Below are 21,818 nucleotides of genomic sequence, written 5' to 3' on the forward strand. Positions count from 1 at the left end.
AATGATTGCATGCACAGTTAGCTGATGCTTTGGCTTTGCTTTATTGCTTTTTTTTTTGTATGGTTCGGTAAACATACAAAAAATGCTTCTGCACACTTGCAGAGAGATCTTGAGGAACGGGTGCGGCAGAAAGACGGCATGACATAAACAAAATGATGCCTCTGCATCTGATAAGTCCTGGTTGTTGCCCAATATGGGAAAAAAATGGAGTCTACAAACAATAGCTGCTTTAGTGTCTCAGGACCTCAACAGCTTTTGCTGATGTGTCACATTTCCAGTGTATTTCCCCTACAACATGTTGCCAAGGGTCGCTCGAGGAGGCTCTATCAGAGCCATGTCTTTTACATGCGGGAATACTGTGACCTCTATAAATGTTATGCACGTTATGCCTGAGAGAATGATTTGTGCTCCCTTAATGAATAATTTAACAACCTCAAGTCAGTTATCAGCTGTAAGGGTAGATAAACCTCAGAGATTGCTCAAAAAACAGAATCTCAAGAAATAATTCTACAACTTAATATAGATACTGATAATTAAAAAAAACCTAAAGAATAACCTAAAATGTTAATGCTAACTATGTTCTTATATACCAAGTATTTTCAGCCTCTTCAAAAGGTAAAGCCAGGACAATTACCTCTTACCAGGCATAAACTGAGCTTAAAGTCATTTTATCAGATGGTTGGCTGTATGGCAGGACTAAGCTCTTTGCATTACTGTCCCTCACCTTTCAGACTATGATTCTATGGGACAAGAGGCAGTGAAGAGAGCTCATCTTCCTCTCAGCTGCCATCAGGATGAAAGGTTTTGATTAGCTGTTATTCTTGTGGTCCCACTGAGCCTCGAGGAGCAGAGCTGCTGATGGAGCTTTTCCCTTGATGGGCAAAAACACAACAGCAGTGCTGTTAGACTTGCAGCACAAGTCTAACGTAGAAATACTCCTGTTTTTATCATCAGCCTGTTAAGGACAATTGAAATGTGAACGCTGAAGAAATTATTGGGTCTTTTATTAGACCTAATGGAGTCATATTAATGTCTTTTTCCCAGCTGCTGGGTTAATATCTGTAATATTTGTCTGCAATGTTTTAGGCACCCTTGAAATATGTGCTCATACCTGCAGCCAGTCTACCCAGAGTTCTCAGAGGGATCCACTGAGGCTCAGTGGACGCTATGTCAGACACATTTAGATTTCTGCCTTTCATATTTCCACCCACACAGTCACCCTGCACAGTTGCTGGCGAATGCTGCTGAAACCTGTGATTTTCCCAAATACAGAGAGGAAGGAGGAAGAGCTCTGAAGGCAGATCACTGCAGCATCATTTATCACAATTTACAAACACACAAATGAAGGAACAGTTCTATTTCTTGTGCTTTTGTGTGTGCCCTCGAAACAAAAATGTAATAGCTCTAACTTTGACCATGTCTGTAGAATAGGAATGGCTGTATTCAAATATACAGATTCACTCTAATCTACATGTAAAACGCTCTAAATTCACATGCGCTGTGATTTCTTATGGCTTTATTTCAGTGAACAAGCAATAAAGTGTAACCAAATGGGGTATGTCACAAGAGCTGTTTATAGCAGGATTAGTCATAGAAAACAGCCCACTCCCCCCTGCGACAGACTATAAAACAGTAGAGTAGAACATCTCGATAGCCCAGGACAGAACTACCAATCTGCCTTTCGCTGAATTCAGAAGAGGAGGAAAGCCACTCAGTTTGAACGGAGCTCCTGCTTATACACTCAAACAAGATTATATTATAGGGATTTAAATTTCAACTCATAACATGTAGTCTTATCCCCCTGTAATAAGCTTGGGTATTGTTACACTCCTCATTTTCATCTTTTCCACTCAATCCCCTGTGTAACTGTATATCACTGTGGCACTACAAAATAAAATAACAATTTCTAGTTATGGGAAATAAATGCAATGTTTCCCAGTACAGTGTTATTGTTCTGATGCATTAAAACGACACGCCTCATTTCTGAAATAAAGAGATACTCCAAAACAACTTGTAAGCACCATACAAACAGTCTGTTTTTTGGCTGGAGGTATGTACAGTACGTTCAATCTTGAATATTTGCTAAACATCTCCAGCACGCAGATGTGATCCACAAATTTAAAGCAAAGCACCAGTGTGGTGATATAAAGTAGAGTCTTGAAATCTTTCTACCACACACCCCAAATACTTATCTTTTCTGTCTCTTGTCCTCCTCTCCCCATTGAATCATATCCCCTGTCCCATATCATCGTTCTCAGCATTAATAGCCAACCCATCTACAGAGCATGGGCAGTATTTCAATGAAATGTGTTTAAAATATGTATTGTAAATGCGAGTAAATCAGTGGTCTGTCCTGTCGGGTCCTGCAAAGTGCTCATTGAGAACTATCATATTTCTTTTGAGTTCCTCGTGGCCAGTAGCCTGAAAGAAGCTGCTCCGAGGTTTGGTGCAAATTTCCCTTAAGATGAAGGTATGTAATCAAAATATGATTAGATATTGCAGGCTAAGGCAAGACCAGTTGCCCTTGATTCAACCCTCCACAGATAACTATGACATGGATGACTGAGACTCTTCATAGCCAAGTTTACTGAATGCCACTGAAATACCACAGAAGACATGAACAATCAGCAAGCACGTGTGCTCTAGAGCCGGAAAATATACTTTGTAACTGGAAACCACCCAGAATGCCCCCCCTTAATTTGCAGCCTCCCACCTCCAAGATGTCCTGAAGGTCAGGCCCATAGTGAGGCTACTTAATCTCTAAAATGTGATCATATCTGTTTGTATAGAATGTATTTTTATAATTTCAAATTACACTTACTTAATTGAATACATTTTTTCATAGCAGTATTTTGAATTTTATTTTAATACATTTGATGAGCAAGTATTTGTACATAGATACATAATATCTATAAAGATACATTTCTGCTTATCTAAAAGCGCAGCTCTCATTCCTCCTATTTCCTTTGCTGCTACTTGTCTCTTACATGATCATTACTGAATTACCAGCGAGACCACTTTATCTCTGACCAGTGCTTTCTTGATTTTTCTCTTAATTTTCTTTCATTTCTTTATATATTGCTAAAAGCACCGATGATGTAAATGTAAAAACTGACCTAGTGCAGCAACAAAACAAACTCAGATTTCTTTTAATTTATTATTTCAGAAACATCATGTATTTAAAGGCACCATCTGTGATCCAAATGTAAACCAAAGTTTAGCCCTTTCCACCATCCAAAAATTCCAAACACAGGACTGGAACCTGCTACTACACTGACTGACACAAGATAATGACTAAATGCAAGTTTATTTATAACAAAAACTACACGTTTCATTTTTAATTCAAATTCCTTAACTAGATATTTGAATATCCATAATTAATGTGGTTATAAAAATGACTGATTGGCCATTTAAGGCCTTTAATTTGCACAAAGTTTTACTGTGCCCCTTGTTTCGCCATTGACAACACTGACCATGAAAGTGCATTGCAGGCGCACTGATGGAGCAAAAGAACAAGCTTGCGGTCATTCTGACACTTGATTCCCATCTCCAGTTGCCATTATAGCTCCACAATGCCATTAGCAGAAGTTTTAAGAAGCTATAAATCTAGTTATCATGTCATTTGTGGTCTCACTGGTCCTCAACTTATGAAACCTCCACTCCCTGATGCAACATTTCATCCTTTCCCATCTAACTCCTCCTCTGCCTGCAACTGAACACACATTTCAGTGATGGAAATCTGACTGGTCTGGAGAAAAAAACAGAACAATACTTGTGAGCACATCCCAGAATCACTTGTGAATGATGGTGCTAGTTTCATGTTGTTCAATGTGTGGACGATATCTGCAGCTCCACTCCAACATTAGCTTTGAATCAGCATGAGTGCGTGAGTGTTTAGACACAAGCACACAGCGTGGACAGACAGACAGTCCGCCCCCACCACTGCACCTCCACAGAATAAAGGAAAAGACAATCTGAAGTCGTTTCTGGAATCCTTCAAACTTCATATAAATAACCTGATAGCCGGCTAAAACAATGTTACATATTACTGCAATTTAACCACATCTAACCATGCCCTCTCCCCCTCTCCCTCTCTCCCTCTCCCTCTCCCTCTCTCTCTCACACACACACACACCTAGCAATTTACTTTTCATCGTCCTGCATACATGTTAACACAAACATGGACACACACACACACAGAGCAGAGAGTCACTGTCAGCAAAGAGATGTGGATTACTATTTCATGGCTCTACACTGGCAGAAAGTGGATCCATTTCCCAGCATTCCCCGATGTGTAGACTCAGTGAGGGCTAGAGGCCAGACAGGCTGCTGATGCTGCTGGACATTCATTCCTTCAGTGATTGGCTGCAATGGAAAAATAGTTCACAAGTTCAGTTTAAGCTGAATTTCTAAAATGGCATGAATACATTATACACTTTTCCATTGCCTGCACAACCGTCTCATCAACATATACTGAGTAAGTAAGACTGCTTGGCATTTCAATTATTCCTCACAATATGAATGTATGATGCAGAAAGCCATTTGGCGAGGTTGGTCATCATAAATCAGACACTCACAAAAGGAAGTGTGCAGCAAAAGCAAGAGGAACATTTTTCCCCCCACACCACAATGGAGCACTCCAGTCCGCACTGCGGTCTGTGGTCATTTCATCATCCCTTTCAATGCTGTTTGTATTCAGATATTAGTACAGTTATACACTGTTGCTGATGTTTGTTTGTTTGTTTGTTTGTTTATTTAAAAGGGACAATGCACATTAATCAACATGAGGACTTCAGTCCAATATGTAAATGTACAAGATTTAGCCATACAGATTTATTTTTATCTGTAGTCCCTGGCAGGTTGATGGCATAACAGAAAACATTAAAACATACACAGAGAATACAGGAGCATAGATATATTAAACAAAATTACATAAGCACAAATATGATGACACATAAGAGACATCAGCATATAAACACAAACAATCTGTAAAAACAATGACAGAGGCAAATTATGACAGCATATTAGATAATCCAACAACCACTGTTTTCTTGCTTTGGAAAAAGATCTGAGAGAAGAAATGTTTCTTAATTCTGTGTGCAGATGAAGGTCGTGTGTGGGCATTTTTTTCTTCATATTTGGTGAAAGGTTTATGAGATGAAATGAAAGCAAGCAAGTTTATTTTGTTAGCATGCAAGAATTTAGAAAAGGACTCCTGGATTCTTTGTGCTCTCGTTCTTATTCTGATACTGGATCATGTTTAATTGCTAAAATTGTCCCTCAGAGAGGAATTCCTTACAGGGCAATTCAACTCAACTGAAAATTCATGTTTTTCTTTTTAAGGCCTCTGTGTTTCCCCGAGAAACAATACTCTAATCTGTGATTCTGATAAACAGCCTGGAGCAGCTCTTTAAGGGGTTTTCTGAACTTTTTCTGAACCCAAAACAGCCTTTTAATACAACACAGTTGTTCCATTGTTTCATGAGCTTTAAATAGAAAAATACATTTATTTCCACATTTTCTTTCAGCATCCAGTTGCAGACAGCTTTTTCATTTTTTCCTATTCATTTGCCAAGGATGTGTACTACAAGTTACAATTTTCTCTCAAGGAGACAGTATTGAATGCACTTTAGTACAGCTGCCCTGGAAGAAACTAATAATTTAAAGTTGAAATTCAATTGCAGATTTATTGTGTGTTGTAGCAGGGAAGTATGAAAAGGATAACATCAGACCTCTTATAAAGATGGCATTTAAACTATAAGCTAGGCTAAAGACATGTTTGTACCATACAAAGTGAGTGTCTCTAACAAAACATACAAGTCATTCTAAGTCATTTTGTCAGATTCATCACGTTTCCAGGTCAATATTCAAAATACACTCACCAGACACTTTATTAGGTACACCTGTTCAATTGCTTGTTAACACAAAATGCTAATAAGCTAATCACATGGCAGCAACCCAATGCATTGAGGCCAAACTGAGCATCAGAATGGGGAAGAAAAGGGATTTAAGTGACTTTGAATGTGACATGGTTGTTGGTGTCAGACAGGCTGGTCTGAGATTTTCAAAAATTGCTGCTCTACTGGGATTTTCATGCACAACCATCTGTAGGGTTTACAGAGAATGGTCCGAGAAAGAGAAAATATCCAGAGAGCAGCAGTTGTGTGGATGAAAATGCCTTGTTGATGTCAGAGGAAAATGGGCAGAGAGGTTCGAGATGACAGAAAGGCAACAGTAACTCAAATAACCACTCGTTACAATGAAGATATGCAGAATACCATCTCTGAACACACAACACGTCTGAAGCAGATGGGCTACAACAGCAGAAGACCACACTGGGAGCCACTCCTGTCAGCTAAGAACAGGAAACTGAGGCTACATTTCGCACAGAAGATTGGAAACATGTTGCCTGGTCTGATGAGAATTGATTTCAGCTGCAACATTCAGATGGTAGGGTCAGAATTTGACCTAAACAACATGTAATAGTGTGGGGGATATTTTCTTGACTCACTTTGGGTCCCTTAGTACCAACTGAGCATCATTTAAACGTGACAGCCTACCTGAGTATTGTTGCTGACCATGTCCATCCCTTTCCAACCACAGTGTATCCATCTTCTGACAGCTACTTCCAGCAGGATGATGCACCATGTCACAAAGCTAAAATCATCTCAAACTGGTTTCTTGAGCATGACAATGAGTTCACAGTACTCCACTGGCCTCCACAGTCACCAGATCTCAATCCAATAGAGCACTTTTGGGATGTGGTGGAACGAGATATTTGCATCACAGATGTGCAGCAAAACTGCCCTCCCTCCCTCTATCCCCTCCCCTCCATTCCCCCTCCATCTCAGTCTCCTCCCTCCACACCCCTTCCACCACCCTACCCCCACCCCTCCACCCCCAATTATCACAACCAGCCAGGTGAGACGACAGCTCACCAGAACCTGTATCAACAAGGGCAGGGCCCAGTTGTTCACCCTGATCCAGATACAAACTTTTTAGAATTACCAAATCTGGATTTCCTCTCTAAATGGGAAAATGTACTGATACACACACTGAAACCCTTTCAAGTTTATATTTAAAACTTTTTAGTTTTACATTTAAAACTACAAATAAGCCATTTTGTTTGCAAAATTAAATATCAACCAATACCTTTTGTAAACATATGAAAACCATCTACGTGTGCATTATCAAAATTGTATATTTTTATATTATATAAGTAATGCAGTGACCCCATGCACAATTACATGAAAACAAATAAGTCTTTAGAAGACAGTGATAGTAACTGCAATGAGCCCAACAACTGACACAAATACAGAGGAGTCTGTAATGTTTCTCCTGTTCTGACACTTTTACAACTAATTTGAGAGCTGCTGGATTTAAGATGAACAAGATATACTGGTTGGGTGACTAAACTGCGTAACGTGTTATCATGTGCAGTGGACGAATAGTCTGCAGACACACAACGCACACAGCAGCAGAAAAACGTGTAGTGTTTTTACAAGAGCAGCTAACAGTGAGAGCTTAAGTTTACAAGCTGTTAGACAAACCAAAGCTAAAAGTTAACTCACCCTGCGTTCACTATAAGGTCATTTTCTTCAAATCAAGTTTCCCTCAGCGCACTCATAAAAACTAAAATACAACCAGACTTCAGATCAAAGTGATCCCAATTCTACTAAACACAACACAAACTGAAGGTTTGATCCAGATCAAACCCAGGATTGGATTAGGTGAGCTGATTTCAGAATCCTTTTTTTCTTTTGAACAACCCATTTTCAAGATTTGATCTAATCTGATAGCCGAAATCCCATCAGATTACTTTTGAACAACTGGGCCCAGGGGACCTGACAACATCTACCCGAGGGTCCTCAAGGTATGTGCAGAACAGCTGGTACCCACCTGGCACACACATGCAGGTGGATCAGGACCTGGTGGTCTGGATCACTGACTACCTCACTGACAGGCCACAATATGTCAGGCCGCATGGCTGCCTGTCAGATGTCGTGTTGAGCAACACTGGCACACCCCAAGGAACTGTACTGTCACTGTTTCACTCTACACTTCTGACTTTTGCTTCGACTCTGGAACGAGCCACCTCCAGAAGTTCTCAGATGAGTACAGAGACCTGATTGAGAGCTTGATTGGATGGTGTGACAGCAACCATCTCCAGCTCAACACAGGATAAACCAAGGAGCTGGTGGTGGACTTCAGACACAGCAAGAGGCCCCTGTTGTAATAAGGGGTGAGGGAGTAGAGATGGTGGACACCTACAAGTTCCTGGAGGTGCAACTGAACAATAAACTGGACTGGACAGACAACATCGAGGCCCTCTACAGGAAAGGACAGAGTAGGCTGTTCTTCCTGGCTCAGGTCCTTCAATTTGTGCACCAGGCTGCTGCGGATGTTCTACCAGTCTGTAGTGGCCAGTGCATCTGCATCGCTGTGGTGTGCTGGGGAGGTGGCATGGGGACTTGTGGTGCCAACAAACTGGGCAAGCTGGTGAAGAAGGCCAGCTCAGTGGTGGGGATGGAACTGGACAGTGTGGAGGCAGTGACTGAGAGGAGGATGAGAGGGAAGCTGAAAACCATCATGGACAACTCTCATCCTCTCTATGCTGAGCTGAGGCAGCTCAGGAGCTCCTTCAGCCACAGACTCCTCCAGCCCCGAGCCTCTAAGCGTTCTACAATGTTCTACAATACTGTATCTGTTCTTTTATATTCCTTTGCGCTGCTATGTCGACCAAAATTTGCCCTACAGGGGATTAATAAAGTTATATCTTATCTTATCTTATCTTAGCAACTGCGTGATACTATCATGTCAATATGGACCAAAGTCTCTGAGGAATGTTTCCAACACCTTGATGAAAGTATGCCACGAAGAATTAAGGAAGTTCTGAAAGCATAAGGGGGCCCAACCCGGTACCAGCAAGGTGTACCTAATAAAGTGGCTGTATTTTCTTTTCATGTTTAAGCTCAATGGGTTGTACTTTGCATGCAAATGAAAGAGACACTGGTTTTTGTTTGTATAATTCAATTTGACATTTCTGTTGTTGAGAAACCCACAGTTAAGGTTTCTGATTGTATTCAACCTCACATATTCTTCAAAGCTATGAAAATAAGTCATGGTTGTGTGTACATCAGACATACATATCAACATCAAGACTGCTGGACTCTGCTGGACAATAAATGAGCATAAAGTCGCTACTAGACCCTCAACGACTTGACATTTTCAGCTTGCTATATTTAACCCATTTTTAAAAATGCAACAAGCAAAAAGCCAAGTCCAATTGTGCTTTTTTCATTCAGCTGAGAAAACACTTCTAAAATTAGGTCTGCCCTGGTTTTTAAAGACACAGACTAAATGATTATTGCTTTTCTGTTGTACCTGAACTACTACAATGCTTCTGTACATGCCTTCGCCAAGCTTCTACAGCTCAGCCCCAGTTATAATGCTGCTTTATTTATGATCCAGTGAGATATCTAGTGATGCCCAGTGCAGTGTTTTCATCAATCAGTAATAATCATAATCTTAGAACTGACCACATTTGGTTGAACACATACCTTGAATATCTGTTAATGCTACTTTTCATACCACTTCACTGCACACTTCACTCAGACTGTCTGAAGCAACTTCATGTACTATATCCACTTCACCATTGTTCTGTCTTTGACTTATGCTGGTTCAAAGTCTAAAATCATAGCTCAAAGCAATATTTCTTCACATCAAACACATCCAACAGAAAATGCAACAGCAGTATGTTTTTGTTTTTGTCCTGCTTGCTTTGAAATACAGACAGCTGGACATGAGCACAGAATAAAATAATGCTTTAATTTAGGTGAGGCAGAGAAGAAACGACTGAAAAGGCACATGGACGAGAGGAAAACAACTCTTTTGTATGATCCGTCTATTTCTAAAGCCAGTAATTACAGAAGAGAAAGACAGACAGAAACCAGACTGAAAGTATAACCGCGATCACTGCCATGTGAGGCTGTGATGTTGGTTTAAACCAAGTGTCTGTTTATGGTTATGTTTCTGCATATAACCATAAGATATGTTATGATTGACATGATAAAGATTTATTGTCAGAATAAAGGTAATATTTTGACATTTCAGGTGGGAGAATAGAAAAATGTGTTTTATTAAACAAGAAGAAGTCTCCTGGTATGCCCTACATTTCTTTCTGGTCACGTCCTTCCATTCTGTTTCAGTCTATCAGTGTGGAGGCACCACCACTGGGGAGAAATGAGGGAATGCTTTCAGGGGACCCCAACAAAATAGTGAACTTTTTGTTCATTCTTAGTGGCACCACTGCTTTCCCCAATACAGTTTTTTTCTGTTATGCTACGCGTACTGTCTGAGGGCAGCAGCCGTTTGTCTCTGGTGGCCTCCTGTTAATAAGCTCAACTCGCCTGAGGTGTGAGGCCTGAGGTTGGAGCTGCATGCGCTGTAGTTCAGCCATTCAGCATTGGATGGAGCCAGTGGGCGTGATCGAAGCAAACCTCCACCACAACTCTCCACAGCCTCTCACTTTGGCTTAAGCTATTACAGTCTGGAGTGCCATCTTTTTTGTTTCACTTTACATACTTTGACATCTTTCTGTTTGATGTCGTACAATTTTATGTATGGCTCTGAAATTGTATTGTTTTTGAGCATCAGAGCGCACATTGGAACCAAGATTTTCCATTCAACGATTAGCTGTCAGTACCATCGTTCATATTATTCAGAGCATCACTCCTGAGAGCATTCAGATGGCGCTGGCAGGGGGAAGAAGAGCAGCAGCAACTTTCCGAAGTTTACAGTACATCCAAACATCTGTCTGTCTGTTTTAACTTCTTATCTGTGTCAGGGTCACCAGTGACAACAAGCAGAGCAGCCCAGATGTCCTGCTTCCCAGCAGCCTCCTCCAGCTCTTCTCAGAGAATCTGAAGGCGCTTCCAGGTCAGCTGAGGCTGTAATGAACCCAGCCAGCATAGTGGTTCCTGGTGGTCTGCCACACCAAGAGGAAACGCCTGGGAGGCATTTTCTGAGTGCCTGAACCACCTCAGCTAACCTTAACTCCTCTCAGTGCTCAACAGCAGTGTCCTGCCTGTGAGGTCACTTTTTTTAACCAGGTGCTTCACCCTGTTACAGAGGCAAATTTGAGAGCCTTACTTTGCAGTATCTTTAACGCTACTCTGATACAATGCTAAGGATACATGATTTCTTTTGCGTGTAACGTACATACACATAGGACCCAGGGAAACCTGAACTCCACCATTTGAAGAGCTATTGCTTTCCATCTAAAAATGGGACGATGATTCAGGAATGAAACATGGTCTCACATGTGGGCACGCTTGTACTCATCACAAGCTAGTCATATTCAACTGCAAAGCAATCAACAAAAGGTTCAGACATCTGCCGACACCAAAGATGCACCGTAATGTGACTGCACTAAACACTGTCACTACCTCAGCTGCACCTGGCTTACAGTTCGACTCAGGTGTTTGACATCTATCATTGAAAGCAGCTCTGACTCTGAGTATTTGATTACAGTTCAATTGTGGCTAAATACTGTCAAACCAATATCCAAAAATAGACTGTGTTTTTGGAAAGCTAAAATGAACTGTAGAAATGGTTAGCATATTTCTTGCTCATAAACTGCATTTCAATTTCTTTCTTTTTATCAATATGGTATAGAAATCAATTTGACTTGCGTGGTAATTCATCCCAGACTGACATGGAACATCATGCCTACCCTTATTTCTGTCAATTTTGTTTTACTAAATTACATAAACACAAAGCAATGGCTGTCCTTAAGGTGTTGAAATGGTTGGCAGTAATTCAGTGTACATTAATTACAGTAAGCGGAACATGGAGGAAGATAACAAGTGTGATCCAGCATGTTCCTTCTATTCCTCAACCCCAACTAGCACCAACCAAATTGAAATAGCCAGACTGATCAAGAGAGAAGTCTAATTTTGCATAATTTAAAATGTGCTGCAGATCACTTATGTAAAACAATGACGTAAAGATTGATCCCAGATTGACAGAGGTCAGTACATTGCGATGAAGGTCAGATGCTTTCAGTACCATTAGCTGTGGTGGCCCTTGTGAGAATAAGACCTTTTAACATTTTACCTAGCAATGTGAGTGCTCCCAAAGCGACAGGAAAGGCTACTTTTTACTTTTGGTCCTCATCTAAAAATACTGGGTGCAGCACGGGAATGACTGGAAGGTCTCAGCGTAGTCACTCCAAGGGCTGACATATGAACATGTAGTAATCCTTCAGATTGGACCGGGTAAGTCAACGTGACCGTTTTCAGCTACAAATAGGTAAAATGATAAATAATGGCATTTTAGATGTCACGCCTGATCTTATAAGCCTCTTTCCCAGCTGACATCATTTGAGCAATTTGTTGTGTTTGTCAAGGAAATGCGCAGTGAACACATGCATGGGGCAAACCATAATGGATGAGCACTTGAACACAAGGTTCAAACCCCTCCAGTGCTGACAAATCTCTGTGGAGAACAACCATACAGATAGACTGGACCTTCAGGGAGGGAGAGTGAGACAGAGAGAGAGGGAGTGTGAGAGAGAGCGAGAGAGAGAGAAAGGGAAGAGAGAGCGGGAGAGAGAGAGAGTGAGAGCGTTGTGGTGAAGACAATGTTAGTCGTCGAACTCCAGCAAATATGAGGATGGTAAGATAATGGCCCACACTGAGGAGGATGACTGAAGCTCCGCAATTATCAATTTGTGTCATTTTATGATCCTTTCTGACAAAACAAAACCTGAAAAAGAGAGTCTGGACATCTGGGGAACAAAGGATCGCCTGTGGTTTTTGGACCAACCATTCCTCACACCATCCTGATTTATTGAGAAGGGATGGTTATTGAGTCCAATTTAAAAATTTTTTAAATTATTGGATCACATATCTTCATGGAGGAATTACAGGAGACTTCTGCGATGTAGTTGCGCACAGAGATGCCGTAGCTCTACATGAACTGTGATAGATTGAGCACTTTTATGGAAATTGCTTGGAAATTTCAGCTCAGCTGCGAGACATACGGGCAGCAATAATTCCACACCACACTCACGTTGAAGCCAGCGCCGGCGATCTGTGTGTCTCTGCAATAAGTGGTTGATAAAAAGCAATAAATTATCTTGAATAAATACAGTCATCCGGTTGTGCGCCATGGGCGACGAGGCGTCAAACTTCAGGGGAAGCACCAGGACCGGTGTCTCATCACCAAAACCCAGGACTGGTCAGGATCAAGGCAGAGCTGAGATTGTGGGCTAAATTAAAACTGATCACCACTGAAAACAATGAGATGAATGATTTCTTTGGATGTCTTGTCAGATTAACACTGTGACAATTTTTGATGTTATTCAGAAAACAAGATTCAGATCTGGGCTGTGCTGGACTTGGTCACTTTGATTTGTTCGCTGAGAGATCAAGTGGCAGAGAGGGACATGACACGTTTTGTTTTGTGCTTGAAATAAATTAATTCAGCCATACTATTTAATCAATAAGTTAAAAGGGGATCTTTAAATAATTTTTTTTGCACTATGATGGAACCACCACCATGCGCGAAGAAGAGCCTATCCCTGTCGCTCCCGGTTCCTCGGGAAGGACAGGCGACCCTGAAGCCTCCGCAACATCTGTGGAGGCAACCCCGGACCCCGATCAAAATCAAACACCGGGGTTACTCCGACACCGACCGGCATCATCACCGGCACATGGAGCGCTCCGACGCTGTGGATACGAGCGACAGACCAGGACTGAAAAAGTCTCGGATGTCCTGGCCATCCTCCTTCCACGGGACCACAAACACATCCATCGGAAATTGTGTCGGGAATAAACGGTAGGCGAGAGAAGGGTGTGCATTCCAAACATCCCAATAATAGCCCATGACAGCCCACAAGGCATATGCGTAAACGGGAGGGGAGGTGGAAGGGGGGCATTTTAATGAGTGCGTAATAACGCAGTGTGCCTGAAGGGTTAACTGATATGAAGCGCTCTCTATTGGGAGGCGGGACGCGTGGGTTTTCGGTGCTGATGCGTTATGCGTCTTTGGATAGACTGTCAGATGGGTATGAAGCGCAAACCAGCCCGCCCACTCGAAATGCAAGAGCAGCAACTGTAAATGCCAGTAACATTTTAAGAGCGTCCACATGTTACACGGAGTTGATAAGGGACACAAGGCACAGTCGTTTTAATGGCACCAAAGGTCTAGTGGGTGCGCTTGAGCATACAGTAATGAGATATTGCCATAGTGTCCACTCCAGTCCAGGCCTTCCTCAGCTTGCTTGCAGAGGGAGATTTGGGGTCCCAGTGTTCTGAGGACAAAAAGTTAAAGCCCCTTGTTTACTAGTATGCACCCTGCTGAAGTGCCCTTTAGCAAGGCAGTGAGTCTTTAAACTCAAAGGGTGTGATCCTGACCTCTGACCCCAGTGGATGAGGTGGGGGGGCTGCTGGGTTGAAAAGACACTCTCTATGGTTTTATAAACCCCACCAACTAACAACTCTTTCAGCACTTCAATCAACTTACACGATGCATGTTAATCAAGCAGATTGGATTAAAAGCATTTCATTAAGTGAGTCATGGAACAATACAATTTTGATACCATTACTTTGTCCTTACTCAACAATGGCTCTATTTATCCCCTTAAGAAGACACTGTTAATGCAGTGCCTGCTTGTTTTTATTGGTTAACAGCTGCTCCTCCATGTACATTTTGAAAGACCGTCATAACATTTACAGCCTGCATGGGTTAGTTTGGCTGTTTACATGACTCATTTAAGTTGTTTTTCACATGTTCGGAAAAAGGGGGTATCGCTGAGAGAGAAAATCAAGGCCATAAATGTTGGTTTTCCAAGTTGTTCCCTCTTCCACTCTGTCCTTTGTGTGACCTGAAATCCCCACATGTTCCTGCAAGTGAAAGAGTTAGTTTACATGTTGGACTGTTTCTGACTCCTTTATAATCTCCCTCACCCTCACCCCGTCACTGATGAAGCCCAAACGTGCTTCTTGCACAAGAGCAACACATTAAACAGGGTAATTATCAGACTAATAACACATCCCTGAGAGTGTGCTGGGTCTCCAGGGGACTGTTGGGGTCTTATATTTTTATTCTTTTATTTTTTTACTCCTGTTATTATTTGTTTTCTTTCTTCTAGTTTTTTTAATGCCACAGACGGCCTTCCCGGCAGGCCCCTGGGAGAAAGGCCAACTCCAGCTGACTGGAGGAAGGGCTGATTTGTATTTTAGTCCTCAGGACACGCTCTGAGGCAGTCCAATCTTTAGTGCATTGGGACTGACTCTGCCTGCCCTTCTCCTTCTGTGGGCGGCAAACCATGAGAGGCCAGAGAGAGAGAGAGAGAGAGAGAGATAATTTGATTCCGACAAGCTCAGTTCTGAGAGCACACCAAACTGACTCCAACCGTGTGTGTGTGTTCATGTGCGTGTATGCGCCTTAGAAAATCCATGAGGTGATGTGTACTATCTGTGGGTGTTTGTACTACACACTGGACAGGAAGGAGGGTGCATGGAGGAATGGAGGCTGGTGGATAAATGTTGTGTGTCATGAGTAGTGGTAAACTGTAGCGTGCGCAGTGTGTGTATGTGTGTGGAGGTATTCATGAGTGGGCTATGCACAGGTTAGTGTCTGACCTGTAGTCCATATAGATTGCAATAGGCCTTGTTTTATCTGTTTTCATATCAGTGGGAGGCCAGAGGGATTTCCGTTGTGTTGATATTATATTCATTCTTTTCACATATTAGAGCGACTGTATATTAGAGCCTCCTTACTTATGTCTGAATAAAGAATGCTTTGAGTTGGCCTTATCTTCACACTGGATTTATCAGGCTTTATGAACATCTATGTGGCGCCAGAAGCTCTGTGGTTTTAGCTCAAGGCTAACTTGCATTGAGTTTGGCCTACTGAAGGCAGCTGCACGCACATCTGCTGTCACTACTGTTGTGAATGCTCTTATTTTCATGCACTCATTGTCTAGGAAAATCACTACAGCAAACTCTGAGATATGGAAAAAGACAGTAACTAGGAGTTATTGAGTTCCTTCTTGAAATGACAATGTTCATGGGTCCAAGTTACTAAACAAGCACTGGTCACCAACCGTTCTGAGAAAAAATGTACATATGAATTGATGAATACTATCCTGCAGAGATTTCTGTATATATAGTCAGGATCAATATTCAATGTTTTTAGCTTAGTCAGATATTGTAAGATCAAAAGAAGAAATAAATTGTAAAATGTAATGTTTGTTACAGAACAATAAGTGGCTTTGTTGTTGGAGAGTGGAAAAAGTAATTGTTCTTTGATGCGTTGGTCACTGATTGAACCAGCGGATGACCTTCCTGCCTCATGAAGGCAGACCGTTCAATCACTGATCATTGAGACGGTCAAGACCTCATCTGGTGGTTCGAAAGATCCATCAGCCTGAGAGCTAATGGTGAAATAGTTTTGGACATGGTTCAGAGACAAAACCGATTGTACCAATACCCTTGCTTTTAAAAAATGAAGCACTCCCAACCGTCACCATTCTTGGGATGGATAGCATACAAGAGGGATTCTGGGTGTTGTTTTGCATAATTGTTTGAAGTATCTTTGTTTGTGACTGTTTCCACTAGTCTATTTTTGTCTCTATGTTGTATCCTACAAAATGGCAGTCTTAGTGGCAATCAGCTCCCCCCCCAAGAGTGTCAAGTCTGCCTCCTCTTCCCACCCCCGGTGTCTTTTGTCAGTCCTTTTGTCAGAGGATGCTAATATGAACGTATCAGTCATCAGGTCCCATGCTCAATACGCTCTGGGAAGTTCCAACACGAAAATGAATGACTGACACTGAACAAGTAACAGCTCTTCCTGCAATTCTGTTGCTATGGTTACTTGTTTTGTGCATTTGTAGAATAGATTTCATTTACCCAAAGAAGGCAAAGCCTACAGGCACTTGACGGGCTTGACTGTATAATTTGTCAGTATGTAGCAGATCCCACTGAATGTGCATCATGACATGTATGCTTATGTGGTGAAAAAGTGAATATTACTGTGATAAAGCTCTGTTCAATGACTGCAGTCTGCAAATAGTTTAATCACAACATAGAGCCGGTTTCCTGTTCACTCCTCTGCAACAATTTTAAACCAAAGCCTCCCTCATTCCGTCACTTACCACTTCATGCATTCTTTACACCTTTTTCCCCAAGCAAGGATCCAGGGCTGATTTGTAAGCTGGAGCTGCTCTTTCGCCTGTCTAACTGGCTGGCTGCCACAATAATTTAGTTCATAATGAGGTACAGCTCCAGTAAATTACTGCAACACCTGTATTTTGTTGTTAATCACACATTTCTCCATTCTAGAATCAAAAAATCTCAACCAAAGAGCATTGAGGAATATCCCAACAAATGTGTTTTAATGGCGTTAAGTAATAGACCTCTTATCTCATTTGTGTAGTGGAACCATCTGTTTAAGCTACAGATTGCGCTCTTCTGTGAATACATTGTGCTCTCTCACTTCTCACAGCGCTAATTAGTATCTGGAGGCAGTTCATGTACTGGAACGGCGCTCGCTATTGGATGGCTGAGGCAGATCCAAGAGACCTCAGGTAAAATCCCTCTGAGACTTTTTTAGCAATGACACCAAACATTATTATTTTTTTGCTTCAATTTGTACAGCTCTCGTCCAAGGTCCCTCTTTGTGTTTGTTCTCTGCTCGTCACTGTGTCTCATTGTAGGACTCAATAGGCTCTCACAGGCTCCTCAGATACTCAGGCCACTGGTAACCACATTAAGCACAGTCAGTTTGCTTCGTGAATCGACTGGAAATCTTGGCATCTTTGCATTTTAATTAATTTCACACTGAATCCTCTTAAAGTAGCGATACACTAGTCATTTGTTTTTTTGTTTTTGACAAGTGTGGCTGGGCAAGGATCCCAGCAAGAGAAAACAAAGTGAGCCACGGCATCAAAAATCCAAGTTGCTCAATAAGTCCACCTGTTACCCACAAATATCTTCCAGTTTGGTGCAACTAGTCTGCTTAGATTTGGTCCATAACAACACTCCTTTTCATATCATTAAATCACCATCATGGAACTTTCTGCCTTTCCTCTGCCTCTCTCAAGATGTCCAGTGTGATTGCGGGAAGCCTCATGCTGACTGTTTTTTAAAATCTTTTCTGATCTAATAATATTGTTTGAGTCACTCTTTTATCTGTAAAAATTGCTGTTTTATTGCTGCTTTTCTCTCTTTTTGATCATTTAGCCTCCCAGTACTTCATTTCACCCCAGTCTAAATGAGGAGTATTGATTCCATCTCTATTTCTGTTCTCCGCTTTGTCTCTTTATTGTGTGGCCCGTCTTGCTGGCTCCCTGTAGTTTCGGAGATTCTCTCTGATAGTCTTGTTCTTGCTTACAACGGCATTAAGCACACAGTTTCTCTTTCATAAATCTATCATTTCGTCCCACTCTCCCTCTCTTGTCCACTGAAATCATCAGCTGCTTGCAGAGTCTCTCCCCCCTCGAAGCCATATCTGAAACTCAAACCTTCATATCTCCAGTGGTAGAATTAACTGTCCACCACTGACCGTGCAGTGCCACATCTCTTCCTATATTCTGCTCCTTAAGGCTTATTTTTCATTCTTCATGCTCCAGTCGTTACTTGAAAAATCACTGACCTCACAGGCAGAGAAGCCACAAACACCTTCATCATATGGCTGGCAATCATTCAATAGTGAGTTCAGACAGACCTGTGCATCAAAGAACGGCCTTTAATAATTATGCTGTGAGATAAAAATACACACAAAAAATCATCCTCCTCACTTTTCCTTGGATTTATTTTTCTTCTGACACAAATTTAAGCTTTTTAGTTGTAGTAATAGTAATTTATTCTTCAAGCCCACAGGCACTAGGAGGAACTAAAAGAAAACCCCTTTTTAGTGTAATCAAGTCACCCAATTCAAACCAAGAAGACTGAGACTAGGCAAAATTTAAATGTCAAATTGTGGGGTTTATTCACTTTCAAAATAAGTGGTTGTCTTTCACCTCTCAGCAAACAGTTCTGCTTGAGAGAAAACTCCTCTACGATGCTCATTCTGGGTGAGATGTCCTTACAAGGTAGACGTGGGAATAAGGATACTGTGTCCAATTTGCATCCCAGTAGGTGAGGCAGACCACCAGATGCAATTGGCGGCCTCTGATGTCGTGGCACAGAGTGACGTGAGAGGATGACCCTGCTGAAATGTGCTTTAGGCTGCTGTCTTCGCACAGATCTATCTGAGTGACTGAGACTGACAAACCCTCTGTCAGCTGTGTGTCTGCGCAGCGGCGCACACACACACACACACACACACACACACACACACACACACACACACACACACACACACACACAGTAGAGCAGAAAGAACAAAAAGCATACACCTGTCAAGCAGAGCACCATGTCGGACTAATGTAAGACATATCAGGGGAGTGTGGAGAGAGCCTAACTATAGTTCTCACAACAAAACAGAGCTGAAAAGGATAAAGGAGCGCACTGGAAACCACGATTGCCACAGAGAGACATAGATGAAGATTGCATCAGCTCATTTAACTGTCTGCTGCGCCATTGCTGATGCCAACGTCTCATCTGAGGTATCACTTCTAGACCTCCTGCCCCAGTCAGTGTTCTTGCCCAAAAAAAGACTGGCAGAGTGTCAGCTTCACTGGATGATTATGAAAGACAGTCAGTCCTGAGAAGAGAGAAGAGGGACAGATGGCCTTAATAGTGGCTTATCATGTCACAGACTTACTTACTGTACACTGTGGCTCAGTCCCAGCACATACAACCTAAAGCTTTGTTCAGACCTTTATTGCTATTCAGGTCACATTATAAACAATACTCATAAAAGCTGCCTATATATCATTTTATGATAACAGAGTGTTGACAGAGTACAAGACAGAAATATAGCAAGAAATGTTTTATTGTTTTGCCCATTCTTGGTCTGACTCAGCTCCACTGCTGTTGTGTGAGATTGATTGGAAAACTGCTGCAAACAACAGCAAATAATATTCAGTTGCTATCAAAACAATAACAGCATAGGGGCTTGCTAAATGTGCCACTAAATATTTCATAGTGTGCTAATTTAGAAAGCAGAAAACCAAATCAGCCAGCAAATATTCATTGTCATTTGAGCTGCTGTTGGCTGAAAACCTTTGTGTCACATCAGTAGTGATAGTTTCTCTGATCCTTTACTTGGATAAATGTACCATAATGTAAACATACTTCATTACAAGTAAAAGTCCTGCAGTCAAATTTTATTCTGAAGTAAAAGTATGAAAGTATTATCAATAAAATACACTTTAAGTATTAAAAGTAAAAGTACTTAATGCAGAAAAATGGCTACATATGGCCAATCATGGCTTATACTATAATCATTACTGATGAATGAATGCGTATGCAGCATTTTACTGTTGAAGCTGGTCAAGATGGAGCTGATTCTGATGAATTTATATACTGTTGGGTAGTTTAATCTATACCAGTACGTGAGTGAAATTAAATGTTATGAGATAATGTTGTGGGTTTTTTTGAGTAAAATCTTCATTTATAAAGAAACTAGTAACTCCAGCTGTCAAACAAATGTAGTGAAGTAAAAAGAACAATATATCCCTCTGAAATGTAGAGAAGAAGAATTAAGTAGCATAAAATAGAAAAGTAAATCCAAAGCAGTACTTGAGTAAATTATCTTAGTTCCACCACTGCTTGTGTGCTAGAACTAACAAAAAAGATGGCATCAGAAGATTGTGATTTTGAGTTTGGAGAATTTTCTCAGCCTATAGAGGAGGAGGTAATTCTTCAACTACCCCAAATTGTTTAATTGAAATTCTTCCAAAATATGTGACACAGTGGTGGCTTAACGTTTCATGTATTATTCCTATTAATATGAAATGATTAAACATGCAGGGGTGGTACATGTGCATGTGTGCACACTACCGCATGTTTTTACTGTATGTTGCTGGTCATATGTTGATGCCAGATGGGGCTTGTGCAAAGGAATGCATTATGAGTGTTGCTTCCTGTCAAAAGAAAATTTATTGCCAGTGAAACAGAACGATTCAGAAACCCACGAAAACAGATGCAATAGGTTTGTGTGAGGAACATATAAAAAAATAACACTCGCAATCTGTGCAGCAGCAACAAGGTTTGTGGGAACACTTGAGAACTTTACATAATGCATGAAGCAGCTTGTGATTTATAGCCGACTGAAGGTGTGGTGTACAGGAGAGGCATACCTCTGTTTCCTCTGTTAGAAAAAGAGTCGCTGTTCCAGCTCCTGACTTCTGCTAGATCAATGTATGAGCATAACCTGTCTTGTCAGAGTAGTGGGCCCATAGGTCATGTTCACACATTAACAACATCCAGGCTGTTGGAGGGCAGAGAGAAGGGAAAAGCATGGCCTGAGGGTTCAAGATGGTATTTTCATTTGATGCTCTACTTTTCAGTTTGAGTTTGATGTTTCTGAAGATTGCATGTTTTTTTCTTTTTTCTTGAGCCAAGTCCACAGCCAGAGTTTAAAGTAACATCCTCCATTTTACACTATGCCTGGACGAGATTTCTCATAATGCTGACACAGGCTGGGAGGTATATTTTACCCCCGACGAAGGCAAAGTAATTAACACAAAGGAGGCCTATGAGGGCTCTTTATCTTTTTTCCATATTCTCTCCCCCATTTCTGTTGTGTGTGTATCAAGGGGTTTATTGTGTGATTACGTGTGTGGATTGGAGGATTCCCTAAAGAAGATCAGAACTCAGTCTTCTCTCACTCCATGCAGCTTTTCTCCCGAGCCTCTCTTT

The 21,818-nt window shown here is 41.5% G+C and overlaps 1 protein-coding gene and 2 long non-coding RNA genes across 3 annotated transcripts in view; 1 reads left to right on the forward strand and 2 right to left on the reverse strand.

Annotated features, from left to right (window-relative positions):
* Positions 1–2,771: 2,771 nt before the first annotated feature.
* LOC119917337 lies at positions 2,772–6,709 on the reverse strand. The gene is made up of 2 exons (XR_005447256.1): positions 6,561–6,709; positions 2,772–4,365 (listed from the first exon to the last, which is right to left on the reverse strand). It is a non-coding gene; the product is annotated as an uncharacterized LOC119917337 (long non-coding RNA).
* Positions 6,710–12,615: 5,906 nt separating this feature from the next.
* pde4a (phosphodiesterase 4A, cAMP-specific) overlaps positions 12,616–21,818 on the forward strand; it is a 44,108-nt gene continuing 34,905 nt past the window's right edge. Inside the window, exon 1 of the mRNA XM_038702785.1 lies at positions 12,616–13,842. Within this exon, the coding sequence (XP_038558713.1) occupies positions 13,547–13,842 (296 nt within the window). The 5' untranslated portion in view covers positions 12,616–13,546. The remainder of the gene's footprint in view (positions 13,843–21,818) is intronic.
* LOC119891330 overlaps positions 18,747–21,818 on the reverse strand; it is a 33,605-nt gene continuing 30,533 nt past the window's right edge. Inside the window, exon 3 of the long non-coding RNA XR_005442424.1 lies at positions 18,747–19,716. This is a non-coding gene — a long non-coding RNA (uncharacterized LOC119891330). The remainder of the gene's footprint in view (positions 19,717–21,818) is intronic.

The sequence above is a fragment of the Micropterus salmoides genome, unplaced genomic scaffold (assembly GCF_014851395.1).
Source record: "Micropterus salmoides isolate LMB-PRFRI ecotype aquatic unplaced genomic scaffold, ASM1485139v1 Ms_hic_scaffold_10, whole genome shotgun sequence".
NCBI classification, from domain to species: domain Eukaryota; kingdom Metazoa; phylum Chordata; class Actinopteri; order Centrarchiformes; family Centrarchidae; genus Micropterus; species Micropterus salmoides.